Genomic DNA, 16740 nt, shown 5'->3' on the forward strand with positions numbered 1-16740 from the left:
GAAGGATGGTTGGCAGGGAGAGAAAGGCATTTTAGGCACAGCATGGACCGTCTGGGGACCTCCGAATCTGCTAACCTGGCTCTGGGCAGGGAAGGGAGGCAGTTGAAGCTGGAGAGGGGAGCAACCTCCACATTACGGAGGGGCTTCTGGGTTGCGCTTAGGAGCTTGAGTTGAATCTTGTAGGTACTGAGGGCCCGTGCCAGACTATTAAGACTATTGTAGACTATGAACCGAAAGGAAATCCTGAGGAATCCTCAACGATGGGAGCCGCATCTACACCCGACAGCCCTCGGGCCCTGGTTCGCCCGGTTCGGCCAGACCCGGGGGCTGAGAGCAGGCGCCGTGCTTCTCCCGTCCCTGGACACGGCGTTGATTTCAGCATTAGAGTTGCTCAAATGCTTATGGGACCAATTAATATGTCTAGCAACGCTGTCGGTCGGAAGCAGGGGAGGGACTACAACTTCAGAGCTGCGAGGGGTCCCCCGGATCAGCCCCTGCTCGGAGGGGACAGCGGGCAGGAGTCACTGGGCTCCGTCCGCCCTCCCGACTCGGCAGGGTCCAGGCAGGGCTCCCGCCGGCGGGGTGAAGTGCCAGCACCCGCCTTCGAAGACGCCCGAGTGCGGGGCTGTGTCCTCGCCACCACGGCCGGACGAGGGTGCGACGTGCGCGGCGCCCTGTCTCTCCCAGCAGTCATCACACGTTAAACTCTCCCCTTTCTCCGCTTCCAGACACTCTCTGCCAACAGCCTGCCAGCAGGGAACCCCTGGCGGCGGGGACCGCGTCTGTCTCGCCTCCCGAGAATTTGGGGGATGAGCGAGAGTGGCCCCTCGGTGACCTCGACGGTCGAAGCTCTCGAAGCGCAGGAGGCCTAGCGGCGGCTAGTCCGGAAGTGGGCCCTCAGCTCCTCCTGTCTGGGCCCGCGTTTCCCAGGCGGCCTCGGGGTGGGCTTCCGGCGCGCAGTGTATTGTGGACCTTATAGTCCCGCGGGGCCCGATCCCCAGCCGGCGCGCCGTCCGGGGCGGCGGCCGGACTACAACTCCCTCCCGCCCGCGCGGTGTCGCGAGGCCGCCCGGCGTGAGGCGTTCGCGAGCGGGGAGTCTCCAAGATGGCCGCGTGGGGAAGGAGGCGTCTTGGCCCGGGCGGCGGCGGCGGCGGCGGCGGCGGCGGCGGCGCCCGAGAGAGGTGAGGCGCGGGCTGCTCCCTGCGGGCGGCTCGGGGCTGGAAGCCGGCGGGGCTCCTCAGGCTGCAGCGCCGTCCCCGCCTCCACCCCGCGGCTCGCCCCGGTCCGCCGCCGGGCGCGCGGGGTCCTGGTCTTGGCCGACGCGGCCTCCGCGGAGGGCTCAGGAAGGGGCGATGGCGGGCTGGGCACAGCCGGGCCGCGGCGGGACCCGCCTGAATGCCGCGGACCGAGTGGCGCCGGAGACCCCGGCCGCCTGGTCGCGCGCGTGGTCCTCTCAGCCGTAGCGAGGAGTGGTTCCTGGGACGCAGGAGGCAGGGGAAGCCTTCCTATCGCGGGGCGGGCGGGGTGGTTCGCACGGTCACCGAGGGGCCTCAGCCTTCCGCGCTGTGACTCCGGGCGGGGAGCCGGCCGCTTCCCCCGGGGGTGATCCTTGGGACTTTGGAGGCGTCTCCGCCAGCGCCCCTGCCGTGGAAATCCTTTGCAGCGACCTTTCCTAACGAACGGTGCGTGAGTAGGGCAGGGAGCCGGGAGCTTGTTTCTTAACAAGGTAGATCTCGATTTGAAGGACTCATTTCTAGAAGATAAGATTGGAGTCGTCGTTTTCGTGTTTCGTGTTGAATTTACAGTTTTTGCTTTTGGAAAACAGTTTCAGCTAGTAGAAGCCACTAGAACCAGTTCAGGCCCCAGAAGTTTGGGAAAGGATGTGTATTCGTGGAGTCATCCGGTTTGCACTGTCCTGACCATTCTGTTACGAGTGGGCTGGTGCGGTAGATATAGGTCAGCAGGATCTCCGGGTTTGTTTGGGGTTTTTTGGTGAGGATTGTTGAACAGAAAAGTTCTCTTTCTTTTCTCTTCCCCCTTCCTCCCCTCCCGCCCCGCTCTCTTTTTCTCTCGACTATTCTGCGTTATTCTCTCTCTTTGATTGCATCACATACTCATTGTGGTCGCCTTCCTGTTTGGTTAGCTGTGCTGATAGACCCCTCCAGCTTGCATTTTATTCTCGAGCTCGGAGTTACCCAGCCTTGTCCCTGCCGCACTTTCTCTTCTTGGAGAAGCAGCAGTGAATGGCCAGCAAGTATTTTTGTTTTTCCACCTCCCACCTGGTTATTTCTTAGATCAGACCATAAAAAGTTAAAGAAGAGATCTCGATGGTTTCCAGGTGGCCTTAAAAACTAGCAAACATTTTCAAGATCTTTAATGCAAACATTAATCATTTAATAATAGGAAATAACTGGTTTAGAAGACTTAGTTGCAGAGAGAGAAGCATTCCTCCTTACTGGATACAAACAGCAGAAAGGGCCAAATGAGGACGCCCCAGACACCATACAGGGGCCGTGCCAGCAAAAGTTACAATTTTACTGATCTAAGAAATTGGATATTGGGTTTTTTTCCTCTTTGGTTTAAGACAAGTGTTAATTCGAAACTGAGTTTGCAAACCAGGATCCCAAAGGCTGAAACTAGTCCTTGACTGTGATCCTCAGTTTTTAAGAGAATTTAAGTTAGTTGCCAGTGGTTATAAATGGAAATAGTTCACATAAAACTGCTCTGGAAAAGCTGCGTGGTGGCTCTTTTTGGTCAGGGCAGGTGCTCATCATTCCTCATCTGCCAGCTTGACTCATTGCAGTTACCTGCCTGGTCTCCTTAGGTGTCCAGGTTGCACCCTTTGGCCTGAACGGCAGTCTCTGCTTGCACATGCATATGTCGTGTGTCAGCCAGGAATGGGGCGTCTGGTTTTGTGGTTTGGGGGGCACCATCTGTCATCCTTCCAGATAACCGGGAGTGGCTGGGGGTACCCCTTTGTTTGCCTCTGCCATGAGGCCCTAGCTGGGCTCTTTTGGAGGAGTGTTTGCCTGGGCTGTTTCCCTGAGATCCTCCACGCTGAGTAGGGGATGGAAACCTGGCCTGGGCACACCTCCATTCCTGCTCAGTGGGTGGGAAGACTTCCGGGTGGGGCAGGCTGGATTAATTGATAGCCCACACCATAGATTGAGGCCCAAGCATACCTAGTGGCTCCTGTGACCGAAGTAGGCTGATTATGGTGTCCTTAGATGACTTTGTTCCATGGCATGTTTGTGCTGACTCAGATTTCAGCTCCACACTGTAAGACCACTTTCCCGAGTTGCTGCACACACTTGGTTGGAATCTGCTTTATGCTGACACCCAAGGAAACGTCGTCTAATTTGGGGCATTGGCTGGAGCAGAGCAACGCTTTGGGCAGACTTTCCAGATTTCCCTGTGGCTGCAAACTCTGAAGCCTGCATTGTATCTGAAGGCCCTGCTTGGTGCCAGACCTTCCGCAGGAGTTACTGTTGTCAGCTGTGTGTTAATGATGGTCCAGTTTAGAATACATAGTGTGTGAATTCTTGCTTTACCTGGTTCTTGAGTCTAGAGCTGTGTTAATTCAGTGCCCACTGGTCACTTGCAGCAATTAAATTTAAATTAATTAAAATTAAATAAAGTGAAAAATTCAGCTCCTCAGTCACACTATTTACATTTCAAGTGCTTGGTAGCAACACATGGCTCGTGGCTAATACATTGCACAGCGCAGATAGAGAACAGAAAGGTCAGCGCTGGTCTAGACCAAAATAGGAGAGGGGTGGAAATAGCAAAATGAGAGCTGCTTGCACGTTGAGTTTTCTCTTCAGTCCATTAGATCTAGGGAACCCACAGTGTTTGTAATGAAGAACATCAGACCCTGAGCTGTAACCTGAATTCTTGTCCAAAACTCCGCACACTGGCAGCAAGCACAGCAAACAGATTGCCACTTGTCCTGTCGGCCTCTTTGAGACAAACTTGCCCGTCTGGGAAGGCGCGGTGCAGGTATCTGTGTGTTCTGCCGCTTGGTGCCAACCTGGGCCGGCTCACAGAGTCGCCCCTCTGTCCCATGTGGGCTGCCTGTCCTCCTGAAGGGCCCCCGAGTGTCCCTAGTTCTCTGTGACTGTTGAATGTGAGCGCAGCCCGTGAGGGTGCATGGGATCTGATTCTGATCATGATGCGAGGCCGCAGCACTGTTTAAAGGCCTGGAGTGTTCAGAGGGCCGGGCGTGCTGCACTGAATGCTCAGGCTTTAGGGTGAAACCACTTTTTGTGGCCTTTCCCCTCCCCGGCTTATGCGGGTGTCTGCTCCAGCATCTCTAGGCAGCCAGTTCTGTGGGGTTACTTCCACATCTTCTGTGCTACACCTTATTCCCGGGGACTGGGCCGTCCTCTTCGACAGCTTTGCTGTAATCTTTGAACTGGATGGATGTGGTTCTGGCTGGCTGGTGGAGGGTTTAGTTCCCAGAACAGGTGGACCGCAAGCCACGTGGGCAGGTGGCTAACATTCCCAGGGCAGTGTTCCCCTCATTCTGACCTGGTCGTTTCCTTTAGAGCTGAGGGCCTCCAGGGGATTTGGATGTTTTCTTTCTTTTGCGTTTCTTTCCTCCTGGTCTGTAAGAGCCACGCCAGTGCAGCATCTGCACCCGGGTGCGCGGGTGTGCAGACCTGAGGGTGTGGGTCCCGCTCAGCTGGCTGCTGCCAGAAGGTTCTGATCCTGGAAGTTGGATGTTGTGGGTTAGGGTCTGCTGGGGTTCGTCCCCTGGGGTGAATTTCCATTTTCCTTGATTCGTTCAAGCCGTCGGGGTTCCAATGGCAGTAACTCGTGCCTCTATAGTTCAGTCCTTCAGGCCTGACTTTCTGAAGGAGGGAGGGTGGTCTTGTGTCCTGAACCGGGCCTCTCTGCACTGCCTCCTGGGCAGTCTCGGCCATTCTGCTCAGGGCTGTCCACTAGGGCAGCCATTGGTCACTTGCGGCTGTCAAGCATTGGAAATGTGGCTGGTGTGTCTGAGGAACTGAATTTTTTTTTTTTTGGCTGTGTTGGGTCCTCGTTTTTGTGCGAGGACTTTCTCTAGTTGTGGCAAGCGAGGGCTACTCTTCTTCGCGGTGCGGTGCGCAGGCCTCTCACTGTCGCGGCCTCTCTCGTTGCGGAGCACAAGCCCCAGACGCGCAGGCTCAGTAGTTGTGGCTCACCAGCCTAGTTGCTCCGCGGCATGTGGGATCTTCCCGGACCAGGGCTTGAACCCGCGTCCCCTGCATTGGCAGGCAGTCTCTCAACCACTGCGCCCCCAGGGAAGCCCAGGAACTGGATTTTCAATTCCACTCCATTTTACTTAAGTTTAAACAGTGCTCGGGCCTTGCGCTGGGTGGCGCCTTGCAGCTGTCACCTTGTGTGCGTGCCCGGCCCAGCCCATCTCACCCCATCTGCACTCTGCGGGCTGGGGCCTTTGCACCGTTTGACACGACGGAAGCTGGCTCAGAGCAGCCAGGGGGTTTGTCCTTGGACACAAAGCCAGTGAGTGACTGAGAGGAACTCTTGGTGCACCGTGGTCTTGTCCCCAAAGCAGAGCTGCCCGGTCCCTGGAGCACCACGGGGAGCCTGTTCCCTGGCACGTGGCTTCCTCTGAAACAATGAGAACGTCAGGTGCCAGTTTGGAAACATCCTCAGTATTTGGAGCTACAAGGCTGTGCCTTTCAGTCCTAACTGGCCTTTGAATCCACAGCATAGGAGTTTACTGCTTTCCTTGGCTCCCAAGGAAGTGATTTGGGGTTTGCCAAAAGTGGGTTTCCCTAGACCAGGGATGCAGGGGTGGCACCACGCGGCATGTCACAGCTGGTCACGTGACCCTGTGCTTATTGGGTGGAAAGCAACCTGATGCATGGACCTAGTTTAATTTTCAGCCACAGGTGCTCTTAATTACTGTTGTTTTTTCGTCTCCTGTCAGTCCTTTCAAACGTACTTCCTAAGTCTGTTGGGAACCTGTCACATTCAGGCCGAGGGTGGGGTGGGGCGGAGCAGACTGCAATGAAAACAGTCACTGCCCTCAAGGAGCTTGGCATCACCTCCTCCTCTGAGCTGAGACTGTGAGCCCAGGGCCGCTCCAGGAAGGGGCCTTAAGGCAGGTGTTTGGGTCGGTTCTTCTGGTTCCAGCATGACCAGAAAAGGTGGTGGGTTGCAGGGCCAGTGCCCACTGGAGCAGGAGGGGGGCCCCCTCTCCTCGGCTGGGAGGGCCTGCCCTGTCTGGTCTCTTCCACCCCAAGGGATACAGAGCTATTGGACAGAATTTTTCTTTTTATGAAAAAATTTATAATTAATTTTCCCATTATAAAAGAAACACGTTTATTTTTTCTTTTTGAAAAATACAGAAAACTAAAATTTAAAAGTTACCTGTTGGGCCACCATCCAGAGAAAACCATTATTGGCTTTTTTTTATGCAGAGCATCTTTGATGCTTCCCACCAGATATTTTGTCTTGGAATTTTAAAAATTATATGTTAAATCCATCAAAAGTATGTCTTTACCATATGAAAAGTTATAAACTTGCTACCATATGTACGACCTTGGGAACACGAGGCTAAATGAAGGAATCAGCTCCAAAGCCCACGTGCCACGTGATGCGTTCCTGCAGAACGCCCAGAAGAGGCAGATCCACAGTCAGAAAGTAGGTTGGTGATCGCCATGGACGGAGGTCAGGGGAGAATGAGGAGTGACGGGGTTACTTTTGAGGTGAGGAAGATGTTCTAAAATGCATCGTGGTGTTGGTTGCACAGCTCAGTGAAAAGTGTCGAGCCACTGACTTGTGCGGTTTAAATGGGTGAATCTGTCGCAATAAAGCTGCCATTTAGGAAGCACAAGTCAAAACCACCATGAGATGCCACCTCATGCCACTAGGATAGCTACTATGGAAAAAACAAAAGTGTTGGCCAGGATATGGAGAAAAGGGAACCCTTGTGCAGTGTTGGTGGGAATGTACATTAGTACAGCCACTGTGGGGAAGTGTGGAGGTTCCTCAAAAAATTAAAAATAGAACTACCACATGATCCAGCAATCCCACTTCTAGGTATATATCCACAATAATTAAAAGCAGGGACTAAAACAGATATTTTTACACCCGTGTTCACAGCAGCATCGTTCACAATAGCTAGAAGGTGGAAGCAACCTATCGACGGATGGATGGATAACGAAACGTGGTCTATACACACAGGGAATATTACTCAGCGTTAAAAAGGAAGGAAATTGACACTTGCTACAACGTGGATGAACCCTGAGGACGTTATGCTAAGTGAAAGAAGCCAGCCACAAAAAAAGATACTGTGTGACTCCACTTACATGAGGTCCCTCCCTGAGCAGCCAGATTCATAGAGACAGAATGTAGAAGGGTGGGGTGGGGTGGGAGTTGTGGTTTAATGGGGACAGGGTTTTAGTTTTGTAAGACAAAAAGAGATTGGTTGCCCAACAGTGTCTAAGTGTACTTAACCTTACTGAACTGGACACATAACACAAAATTTACAGATAGTAAATTTTGTGTTATGTGTATTTTACCATAATTTAGAAAAAAATTAATAAACCAAGTGCTAGCATCTCCCTGGCCCACACTTCCCTCCCGAGCGCAGGCAGCAGCCACCTTACTCCTGAATCCTCCATCGTCTCCGTGACAGCATGTGCTTGGTTCTGCAGTGTGTGTGTGTGTGTGAGAAAGACAGAGAGAGAGAGAGAAGAGAGAGAGAGGCGTTCACGGGTGTGGTGCACCCACTTCCCCCTCAGGGTCGGGAGGGACTGGGCGGCTGTGCCTCCACGGCTTTCCCTCCCTTGGCTGAGTCACGGTCTCTTTCTCTCTGCTCTCGAGTCTTCTGCTCTCACCTGGAGTGCTGCTTTGAACATTCTTGTGCACCCCTGACTTTTGGAGCTGTCTCCCGACTTTGTGGGTCCCATGTCTGAGGCTCCTGTAATCCCAGGTTCCTTCAAGACTGGCTTCGAGATGGCGTGGGATCCCCTGGGCCGGAATCTGTGCTGGCAAAATGAGGTTTGTTCTGTGGGCTCTTCGTGGTGGCTGCCAGGTTCCCCAGGATTCCTTTGAGGACTATCTCCTGGGTGCTGCTGGAACTAGTTCTGACGAGGAGAGGAGGAGACTGACCCCAGCTGGAGGCAGGTTCACAAGCCCCCAGGGGGAGCCCGTGACCCTGACCCGAGGCAGCACCTGCAGCAGCCCCTGTGGCCCGGCAGGCTGTGCTCTTCTGTGCAGGCCAGTTCCGTACTGTAAGCTCCATGGAACCTGCCAAATTCAAAGAGTTCTAAAGTCATTTGGTAAGAAGGGGCCCCTTTTCTTTCTGGAGCCCCTCCATTCCCCTCCTCAGAGACAGTCGTAACTCTTGGGTCTTCGTATATCAGCCCAGAAACATCCGTGCATCTAAAAGCAAACGTACACTTTCTCAGAAAGGCACTGAAGATCACAGGCTACAAACACTGGTCTGTACCTGACTTTTTCATTTTAAAGACCTCTTTCCATTATCGATGCGCTCTCAGTTTTTTCAACGTGAACCCTTTTTACTATGCTCTCTTGCTGGTCACTTCACACCTGCAACAAAATGCAAAAATATAGTCGCTTAGGAAGCCCAGGACTCAAAGGATCCCAATTAGCTATTAGTTGTTGGGTTTTTTCATCTGCTTTTGTGTACAGGGTTCAAGTTGGGGGTTGGCTGGTGGTGCTCTGAGATGGTTCACGGCAAACTTCTGACTGGGTTCTTTCCTTAATTGGGTTACTTTTGACCCAGAAACAAAGCAGGCCGCATGCAGTGGGCGCTGGGGTAGCCGGGCAGAGGCGGCCATGGCTCACTCTCGAGTCCTCGGCCACCTGGCTTGAGAAGCAACAGTCCCTGTCAACTGCAGGACTGAATCTGGTGGTCCAGGCAGCCTTTGAAACTACATTTGCAGGGCAGAGGGTTCCCCGGCCCCCCCAAGCAGGTGGGGCTGTGGGTGCTGACCGCAGGGTGGGTCCTCTGACAAAGGGGGTGCCTGCTGGTGGGTCTGGGTCTGTTTTGGACCTTGTGCTGCTTCCCTTCCCTGCACAGTGTGTGGAGTCCTGGAAATCTGCTGCTTTATGTGTCACGGTCCATCCTTTCCTGAGCAGGTAAAGCAGGTTTGGCCTCTAAAGCAGAACTGGTGGTGAGCCCAGGGCGGTGTGCCCGCTGGGCTGGCTGGCTCCTGAGCCTGCTGTGTTGGAAGGCGCCGGGGAGGGTTCTCCGCGCTGTGGAAGGCTGGTCACTGGTTGGCGGTGACGGACAGGAGTGGGGTGACCGGCCCACCGTAAGACTTGGGGCTCCAGGTGGCTTTGGTGGGTGAGCACGCCATCCACACACCCTCAGCTGTGCAGTCCCGACTGCCCGTGTCCACTGGTAGTTGCTCCCGTGCCATCAGGGCTGAGCCAGCAGCCTGGAGGGACTTGGGGGCACAGCCACCAACCTGTGGAGATGGGCTCGCCCAGCACGCTGTGGGAGGAACCAGGAGCCCGCCCCTGGGGTGGGCGCCAGCGCGGCGGCAGAGGCGAGGGTGGGGCAGACGGGAAAGGAAGGCCTGGGTGAGCACCAGGTGAGGGTGGGGTCTGCCCACTGACGTGTCCCCGAGATGCTGGGGCTTCAACTGGTGCTTCCTTGTTGGGCCTGTTTTGTCACTGCACTCAGGTAGGTTAGGGTTTGGGCAAGAATGTTCTCTAATCCCGGCCTTGACACCCGCGCCTCGCTCTGAGCGTTCCAGAGGGACTCTGTGGCCGGAAAGCTCACCTTGGACGCTGACAGGGAGGCATCGTCCCCTGGCCTCACTCTGACGGTCAGTGGGGCGGCACAGACCCTCCATTTTCCCGTGCTTCTCTCCCTGTGCCTGTCTTGGCTGATGAACTTGAGAACACAAAGGAAATCTCTGCGCCAGAGCTGCTCCTGCCGGGAGTGAGGCCCTGCCTCTTAGGTTTGCTTGTCTGCTAAGGTGCCTTGTAAGGTGCTGGATCCCACCTGGGAGCCTGTCTCCATTCTGAGTTAAAACCAAATGGGGAGGGGGACTTCCTTGGTGGTGCAGTGGCTAAGACAACATGCTTCTGATGCAGGGGGCGCGGGTTCAATCCCTGGTTGGGGAGCTAAGATCCCACATGCCATGCAGCACGGCTCCCCAAAACATCCCCCTGGGAGCACAAAAGGGCGGGCACCAGTGGCCGGCTCTCCCTCGTCTGTCTTTCCTCTCGGGAGTTTACCCAACAGTCCGGTCTCCACTGCCTTGAACGCGTAACAGCTTTCCTCTTTGAAGGAAATGCTGACCCTGGAGGTTCTGGGGTGACCTCGCTTCACAAGCTTTCCCTGGTACCTACGCGCGCGGCCCCTCGTGCAGCCGCTGACCAGGCAGCTCCGAGCCCCGCTCCCAGCGGCCGCCTGGTGTGCTCAGGGCAGGCGCCTCTCCTTTGGGGACGGCATCTCTGCAGAGCAGCAGCCTCTAACCAGCTCCTTTTTCCCCACCCCTTCCTCCTAAGGGTGAGCCTGTCGGCCACAGACTGTTACATTGTGCATGAGATCTACAACGGGGAGAACGCCCAAGACCAGTTTGAGTACGAGCTGGAGCAGGCCCTGGAAGCCCAGTACAAGTACATCGTGATCGAGCCCACACGCATCGGTGACGAGACAGCCCGCTGGATCACCGTGGGCAACTGCCTACACAAGACCACCGTGCTGGCGGGCACCGCCTGCCTCTTCACCCCGCTGGCGCTGCCCCTGGAGTACTCCCACTACATCTCCCTGCCTGCGGGCGTGCTGAGCCTGGCCTGCTGCACCCTCTACGGCATCTCCTGGCAGTTCGACCCCTGCTGCAAGTACCAGGTGGAGTACGACGCCTACAAACTGTCCCGACTGCCCCTGCACACGCTCACCTCCTCCACCCCGGTGGTGCTGGTCCGGAAGGACGACTTGCACAGAAAGAGACTGCACAACACGATAGCGCTGGCGGCGCTGGCGTACTGTGTAAGGAAGGTTTACGAGCTCTGCGCCGTATGATCGGGGCAGCGCAGGGGGAGCAGGCAGCCCGGCCCGCGAGGTGGCAGAGTGGAGCCCGGGAAGGCGTCTGGCTGCACGTTGGTTATTTTAAAGAAATAACGGATCACAAGTGTACCAGGGGTTTTTTCAGCTCATCACACTAAGATGTGGATTCCCGTAACCCGCGGGGGCCTGAGGTTGTGGAAGGCCGACCAGGCAGTAGGATGTGATGGAAGCAACGCTACTGAGGGGATGTGAACGCGCTTGGGGGGTCGTTAAGTATGTTGTTTAACTGTACCATCCAGAGCCAACCAGAAGCTATTGACCATTAAAATTATAAGAATTTCACCTCCAGGTGTCTGCTCTCTCCGTGACGGTCCTGGTGGGAGCATGCAGGTGGCAGGAGGGGCACCACCTGTAGCGCGAACAGGCCTCTCGCCAGGCAGGCCCGGCCCCTCCCAGAGCAGCCTCACGCTCTGTCCGAGGCGGCGCAGCTCAGTGCCGCTCAGGGGTGTGGCAGGACAGGTAGGTGGCGAGGCCTGGCAGTCGCTGGGTCTCCATTGGGCTCACCTGGAGAGCTGGGGCCTGGGGCCTCTTGTCCAGATTCTGATTTAGGAGAACACAAACGAACATCTGTATTTTTTTTTAAAGCACTGAAGCTGTCCTGATGTGTCCTGAGTTCAACCTGCTGCCCGCCTCGTGTTCCACAGAAAAGGGGGCCATGCCGGCCCGAGACTCTGCTCGGTCATCCCTAAGGGGCACTTTTCTAAGCGGCAACCAGACTGATGTTCACGTGGTTTTAAAGGATCCCTCAGGAAGATCAGACACCAGAGAGTAACAAGGGGTGCTGGGAAGGTGTCAAAAGGGTGTATGGGGGTGATGGGGCCATCTATTCACAGGAGGAGAGCCAGAGATTTTAGAAGAGTGAGAAACTTTGACTTAATTCCAAGGGGCCTGGAAATGCTGGTCCCTCAGTTGGGTGCTGGGTGGCAAACGGTCTGGAACAAGGGTAAACTGGCAGTGATCCTAAACAGACCTATCTTGACCGTGCAGTGCCCACCACCCTCCTGAGCCTGCTGGGTGGGACTGGGAGGTGTTTCTGTAATAGGCCAGATTTGGAAAGGGAGCCTGTGATCTGCCTGCAGATCAGATTCATGGGTAAGGCAGCTGGAGACGGACCAGCTGTGGCCACCTTGGGGCAGCTGAGCAGAAGCTGTCACCAGATACAAGCCAGGTGTGGACAGGCGGCTCCAGCACACGGAACGATGGGACACGTCGAGAAGCCAGCCACGCGCTGACTGTTGGCCGCGCTGAACAACATGCTGGGGGACCCCGTGAACGGCGTGAAGGCGGCAGCAGCCTTCTCCCCAAGCCCCCAGCGCTAGGTGAGTCAAATACGAGAACTGGGTCAGATGACAGGAAGTCTTCTGATCTCAAGACCCAAATTCAAAGGAGGCGTGGTTCTGCCTGCCCTCAGGGATCACAGCTCCACAGCTCAACCCTTTACTTCACGTCCTAGAGTTTAGATCCAGCTGCATTTTACCCCTCCCCCCGGAGGAAGCCTGTCCTCCTCCAGCAGGACAGGCTGGGGGTCTGCGAGAGAGGCATGACTCCCTCCCCCACCTCCCCATGAGGCAAGAATCCAGTACAGTCCACGCAAACACACCTGTCCCTGTGGAGCAGCGGTGCTGCGGCGCCACCTGCCCGGACAGGCACTAGCAATGCTTGGGTTTCTGCTCCTTCCTGGCCCGGGAGGCCATGAGGCTGAAGAAGAGCCTGGGAGCCAGAGTGCGCAGGTAAACAGCCAGGGAAGGCGCCACATCGGCCAGGACCACGTCCTTCTTTTTCTTCCCCACGGCAGCCAGCACGTCTCGGGCCACCTGCGAGGGGCTTCGGCCCTGGGCCGTGGTCTTGTCCATCACTGAAATGAAACGAGAGACTCACTGAGCTCGGGTTCATGCCGAGTGAGGTCAGTCTTCAGTATATACGACCAACACCCACACGTCAAGTGGTTTAGTTTTAAACTTATTTTCTGAAAGAAAATGAAAACGACCACAGAATCATCAGGTAGCTTTGCATAGAAGAAAAGCGACACCAGGGCCTAACCTCCGTACTTGGACCCGTCGGCCGTGACGGCGTTGAGGGAGAGGTTGGTGTGGATGTATCCGGGGCTGACGACGGTCACCTCGATGTCATGCTGCTCCACCTCGGCCCGCAGACAGTCGAAGAAGGCCTGGGTCGCGTGTTTGGAGGCCGCGTCTGCAAAGGTCGGTGGCCAGAGAGCCAGGTGAGTGAGGGGCGGGGACGCATTCGTTCCCTGAGTCAGAGGCGCCCAGCCTGGGCCCTGGACAGGCGCAGGGGTGTCAGGTCTCCTGCTCTCGTGTGGTTCAGGGAAAACACTGTACACGATACACTGACCTACAGGTACGTTCACACACAACATGACACAGCGCACATGGTCAAATGCGAACCACTGGGGATGTGTAGGAAGGGTGCATGGGTGTTCTTTGTACTGTTCCTGCAAGGTTTAAGTGTGAAATTAATCTAAATTAAAAAGTTTTTAAAAAAAAAAACAATGCCTACTGGGTAAAATATTCAAAACCGTTCAGGAGGAAATAAAGTAACCAAGTGAAAGTCCTCCTCGTGCCCTCCAGTACGGTTCCCCAGAGGGAGCCAGGCTGCCGGTTTCTCAGCATTCATTTCTCACATCAACCAGGTACCTACACGGGGTGCGACACAAGTCATATTTGTGCGGACATGGCCTCACGCTGTGCCTGTTTCCGTGTCATTCCTGCACGTAGCTCTCTCCAGCGGGGGACAGACGGGGCAGCTGCCATGCCCCTTGTGGTCACAGGCCACACTGCAACAGTGCGTCCAGGGAGGCTCCCTGCACGTGCAGGAGCGTGTGTACAAACCCACATCTGGCCTTCTCACGTCTTTTGCCTGACAGCTTCCACAGGATGGCCTTTCATCTGGAAGAGCTGTCCAGGCCCCCTCCGCTCCCCAGCAACAGCCTCTCTGCACAGCGTCAGGTGCTCTGAGGGGACAGAGGAACCCTACGATGGCACTCCTGGGAAACAGCATCTCCACTGACGGTTTCCAGATTTGGAGTCCACACGTTCGAGCCTGAGGAAAGGGCATCCATCAGCCACGTAACTGTAGGTCCTGTGAGCAGCCCAGCAGCGTCCAGACTCTGCAGAGCCTCTGGAGGAGTGGCCTGGCCGAACGAACGCTCTGCGGGTGGGTGGCTCGAGACACGCTCCTACCAGCCGTGATTCCAGAGGCACGGCCCAGGCCGAGGCCCTGGGGGCCTCCCTGACTCCCGGTCTCCACGGCTCTCGGGCTGTATGTAGGTCCTCGGCCAGGCTGTGCTAACCTAAACGCCGTGACTGTGGTCCCCAGGGCTCCACGTGCTCTACGCACATCCTGGATCCTCCCACTTGGCCTCACAACAGCCCCGAGAGGTACACGAAGCCACCCCCACTTCACGAGTGGGGAGACTGCCGCCCGTTGAGTTGGCCGACATGCCCAGGAGGCACCGCCTCGTCCGGCCTGGTGGTTATAAAGCACCCAGAACAACCAAGTGTGACCTACGCAGTCAGAGCCAAGGGGAGGACAAAACTCAGTGGGACCAAATCCAAGTGAAGTTTGGAAATAATTCAGTACAAGAACACTTTACAAAGAACTCCTTTACCCTGTATACCCTTTTCCCTATTATTGCCTCATCTGCTCTGTCACATGTGATGCCTGCGTATCTATTCCTCAGGAGGCTGTCCTGTGCCAACGAAGTGAAACAGAAAACTGGCACAGGGAAATAACCGCCCCAGAAACAAGCACGGATACGGCGTTGTCTTGAGCACGGCCGTGGAGGCTGTCTGATGACATGAGGGGGCAGTGCGGGCTCAGACGAGTCCCACGGCTGACCCAGACACAGCCAGCACCAGGAGGACGACTGCGCTGCGTTCGGGCTGACAGGTGGTTCCCAGTCGTCCAGCTGGGTGTGCGTGGCCGTCCTTTCACGGTGTGGAGGCAGCTTCACCCCTCCCCTCCCTTCCCGTGGCTACGCCGAGCATCTGGAGAGGGGGAGACTGTTACAGCTGAGTGTTTCCTTGCAGACGGTGGAGCAAAGAATGCAGTTCCCAGGACAGTTTGTGAAATCACCTTTCAAATCTTTTAACAAAAGTAGAATCTGCTTGCTGGTGCTCGTGATGGCGCAATCTCAACATTCTGGCGTAGCCACTCACGCAGGGAGGTGAGAGTCGGGACGGAAGTCAAGCTGGCAGCGTTAATTTTTTGGTCCTATGTCCACTTTTTGGAACTAATCTTACTGAAACCCTCCCATGAGAGCCCAGAGATAAAAATGCTGAAGGATGCTGTACACAGCACATCACTGCTACTGGTCACCGACTGAAGGGACGAAGGTCCTCACGTGTCACGGAAACTACTAAGGAAATGATGCCACGTCCATTCGATTAATGACTGTACACCCACTTAAAGGGGCCAGGCACATCCATGTGTGCTAATACAGACAGACACGGTCCAGTGGAATAAGCGGGCCACAAAACTACACATAACGCGCCCCAGCTTTGCACATCTGATCCCATGTAGAAGAATTCTGGAGGCACATGCGGTAAAGTGGCAGTGGGGCAGCACCTGTGGGCCGACGGTGGTGGCACTGAGAGGGGCCGACACTCGGGGGGCACAGCACGGGGGCCACAGGTGGCACGAGGAGCAGAGCTGGGGCTGAGCCCAGGCCTCTGCTCAGGAGCACACGCTGATGACGGCCCTGCACGTTCCGTGCTGAGTGTTTCTCTAACGTCTGAATTCTGGACGGTGAACGTGTTGTTTTCATAACAGGGAGAAAACAGTAAAGGGAACGTGGGAAGGAGAAGGAAGTACTCACACGCGGATCGGAAGGGAACGCTGATTTTGCCCTGGATACTGCTGATGGCGACAACGTGGCCCTGGCGCCTTCTGATCATAGAGGGCAGGAGCGCTGTGGGGAGAGGGGAGAGGTCACTGCAGCTCATGCTGAGAGCCTGGGGCGGGGGGACTGTTTACTGGAACTCTTAGCCCCCTGCGCCCAGGAGGGGAGGGAAGGCCTCTCCCTGGAGTGAGAACCATGGCCGGACGTCAGAACGCCCCACTCTGTAGGTGTGCAGACACAGTGGAAAGACGTGGAGCCAATACTGTGCAGTAAGACCATAAAGCAGTGGCAGAAAATGCAAATAAAAGCCCAGAAAAGCCAACACCCAGGCTGTAAGGACACCACTGACTCCAGGGTCAAAGGGATGGGACAGGCCAGGTCTAGGAAGAAGGAACCAAGGGAAATACAAAGAATGCTGACGTACCCGTGCTCGTCTTCCTTTTCACCCAAGACCGTTACCTTTCGTCAGAGCAACTGGACCAAAGTAGTTTGTCTCCATGACTCTCTTGTCCACGTCCAGGCTGGTGTCCACAATGGTGCCGCGGTAGCTGATCCCGGCGTTGTTGATGAGCACATCCACATAGCCAAAGCACTGCAGGATCTCTGCAGCGGCCCCCACTATGGCCCCAGGGTCCGTGAGGTCGAAGGTCACCGTGTAAGGCTTGTGAGTCTGCACCTGGGCAAGAACGACAGAAGCCAAACGTAGCTTCAGAGCGACGGGCGTGGGAGCCACAGGCCCTGCTTCTCAGTGCTGGGAGGGCCTGGCTGTGAAGGGACAGGTCACAACACTTCTCCTCTGAAGGATGTGACCTG

General features: G+C 55.8%; 2 protein-coding genes across 6 annotated transcripts in view; one reads left to right on the plus strand and one right to left on the minus strand.

Moving 5' to 3' along the window:
- Positions 1-1099: 1099 nt before the first annotated feature.
- Positions 1100-11348, plus strand: TMEM11 (transmembrane protein 11). 3 transcript variants are annotated; one of them, XM_029211621.1, is made up of 4 exons: positions 1114-1182; positions 7118-8017; positions 9063-9121; positions 10505-11348. In XM_029211621.1, the coding sequence occupies exons 2-4, from the start codon at positions 7925-7927 to the stop codon at positions 11019-11021; spliced, it is 669 nt and encodes a 222-aa protein (XP_029067454.1). In that variant the 5' UTR covers positions 1114-1182; positions 7118-7924; the 3' UTR covers positions 11022-11348. The 3 variants fall into 3 exon arrangements, with proteins under 3 accessions (XP_029067455.1, XP_029067454.1, XP_029067453.1); XM_029211620.1 differs by lacking the exon at positions 1114-1182 and having other exon boundaries at positions 5300-8017; XM_029211622.1 differs by lacking the exons at positions 7118-8017; positions 9063-9121 and having other exon boundaries at positions 1100-1182.
- Positions 11349-11357: 9 nt separating this feature from the next.
- Positions 11358-16740, minus strand: part of DHRS7B (dehydrogenase/reductase 7B) — a 36050-nt gene continuing 30667 nt past the window's right edge. The window contains exons 4-8 of one of the 3 annotated variants that reach the window (XM_029211618.1): positions 16387-16603; positions 15904-15996; positions 13107-13259; positions 12667-12921; positions 11358-11606 (exon numbers count right to left, since the gene is read on the minus strand). In XM_029211618.1, the coding sequence (XP_029067451.1) occupies positions 12716-12921; positions 13107-13259; positions 15904-15996; positions 16387-16603 (669 nt within the window). In that variant the 3' untranslated portion in view covers positions 11358-11606; positions 12667-12715. Of the gene's footprint in view, positions 11607-12514; positions 12922-12981; positions 15997-16386; positions 16604-16740 lie in introns of those variants that run through there. The other 2 variants (XM_029211617.1, XM_029211616.1) reach the window with 2 other exon arrangements.

This window comes from Monodon monoceros, unplaced genomic scaffold (assembly GCF_005190385.1).
Source record: "Monodon monoceros isolate NGI ecotype Baffin Bay Population unplaced genomic scaffold, NGI_Narwhal_1 Super_Scaffold_9, whole genome shotgun sequence".
Lineage (NCBI taxonomy): Eukaryota > Metazoa > Chordata > Mammalia > Artiodactyla > Monodontidae > Monodon > Monodon monoceros.

Bases quoted from the DNA above. Each gene is read 5' to 3' on its own strand.
- TMEM11 (XM_029211621.1), top strand. From the start codon at position 7,925: ATGTCTGAGGCTCCTGTAATCCCAGGTTCCTTCAAGACTGGCTTCGAG. The intron at 8,018-9,062 runs GTTTGTTCTGTG...TTCCCTGCACAG, and splicing joins ATCTGTGCTGGCAAAATGAG to TGTGTGGAGTCCTGGAAATC. The intron at 9,122-10,504 runs GTAAAGCAGGTT...CTTCCTCCTAAG, and splicing joins GTCCATCCTTTCCTGAGCAG to GGTGAGCCTGTCGGCCACAG.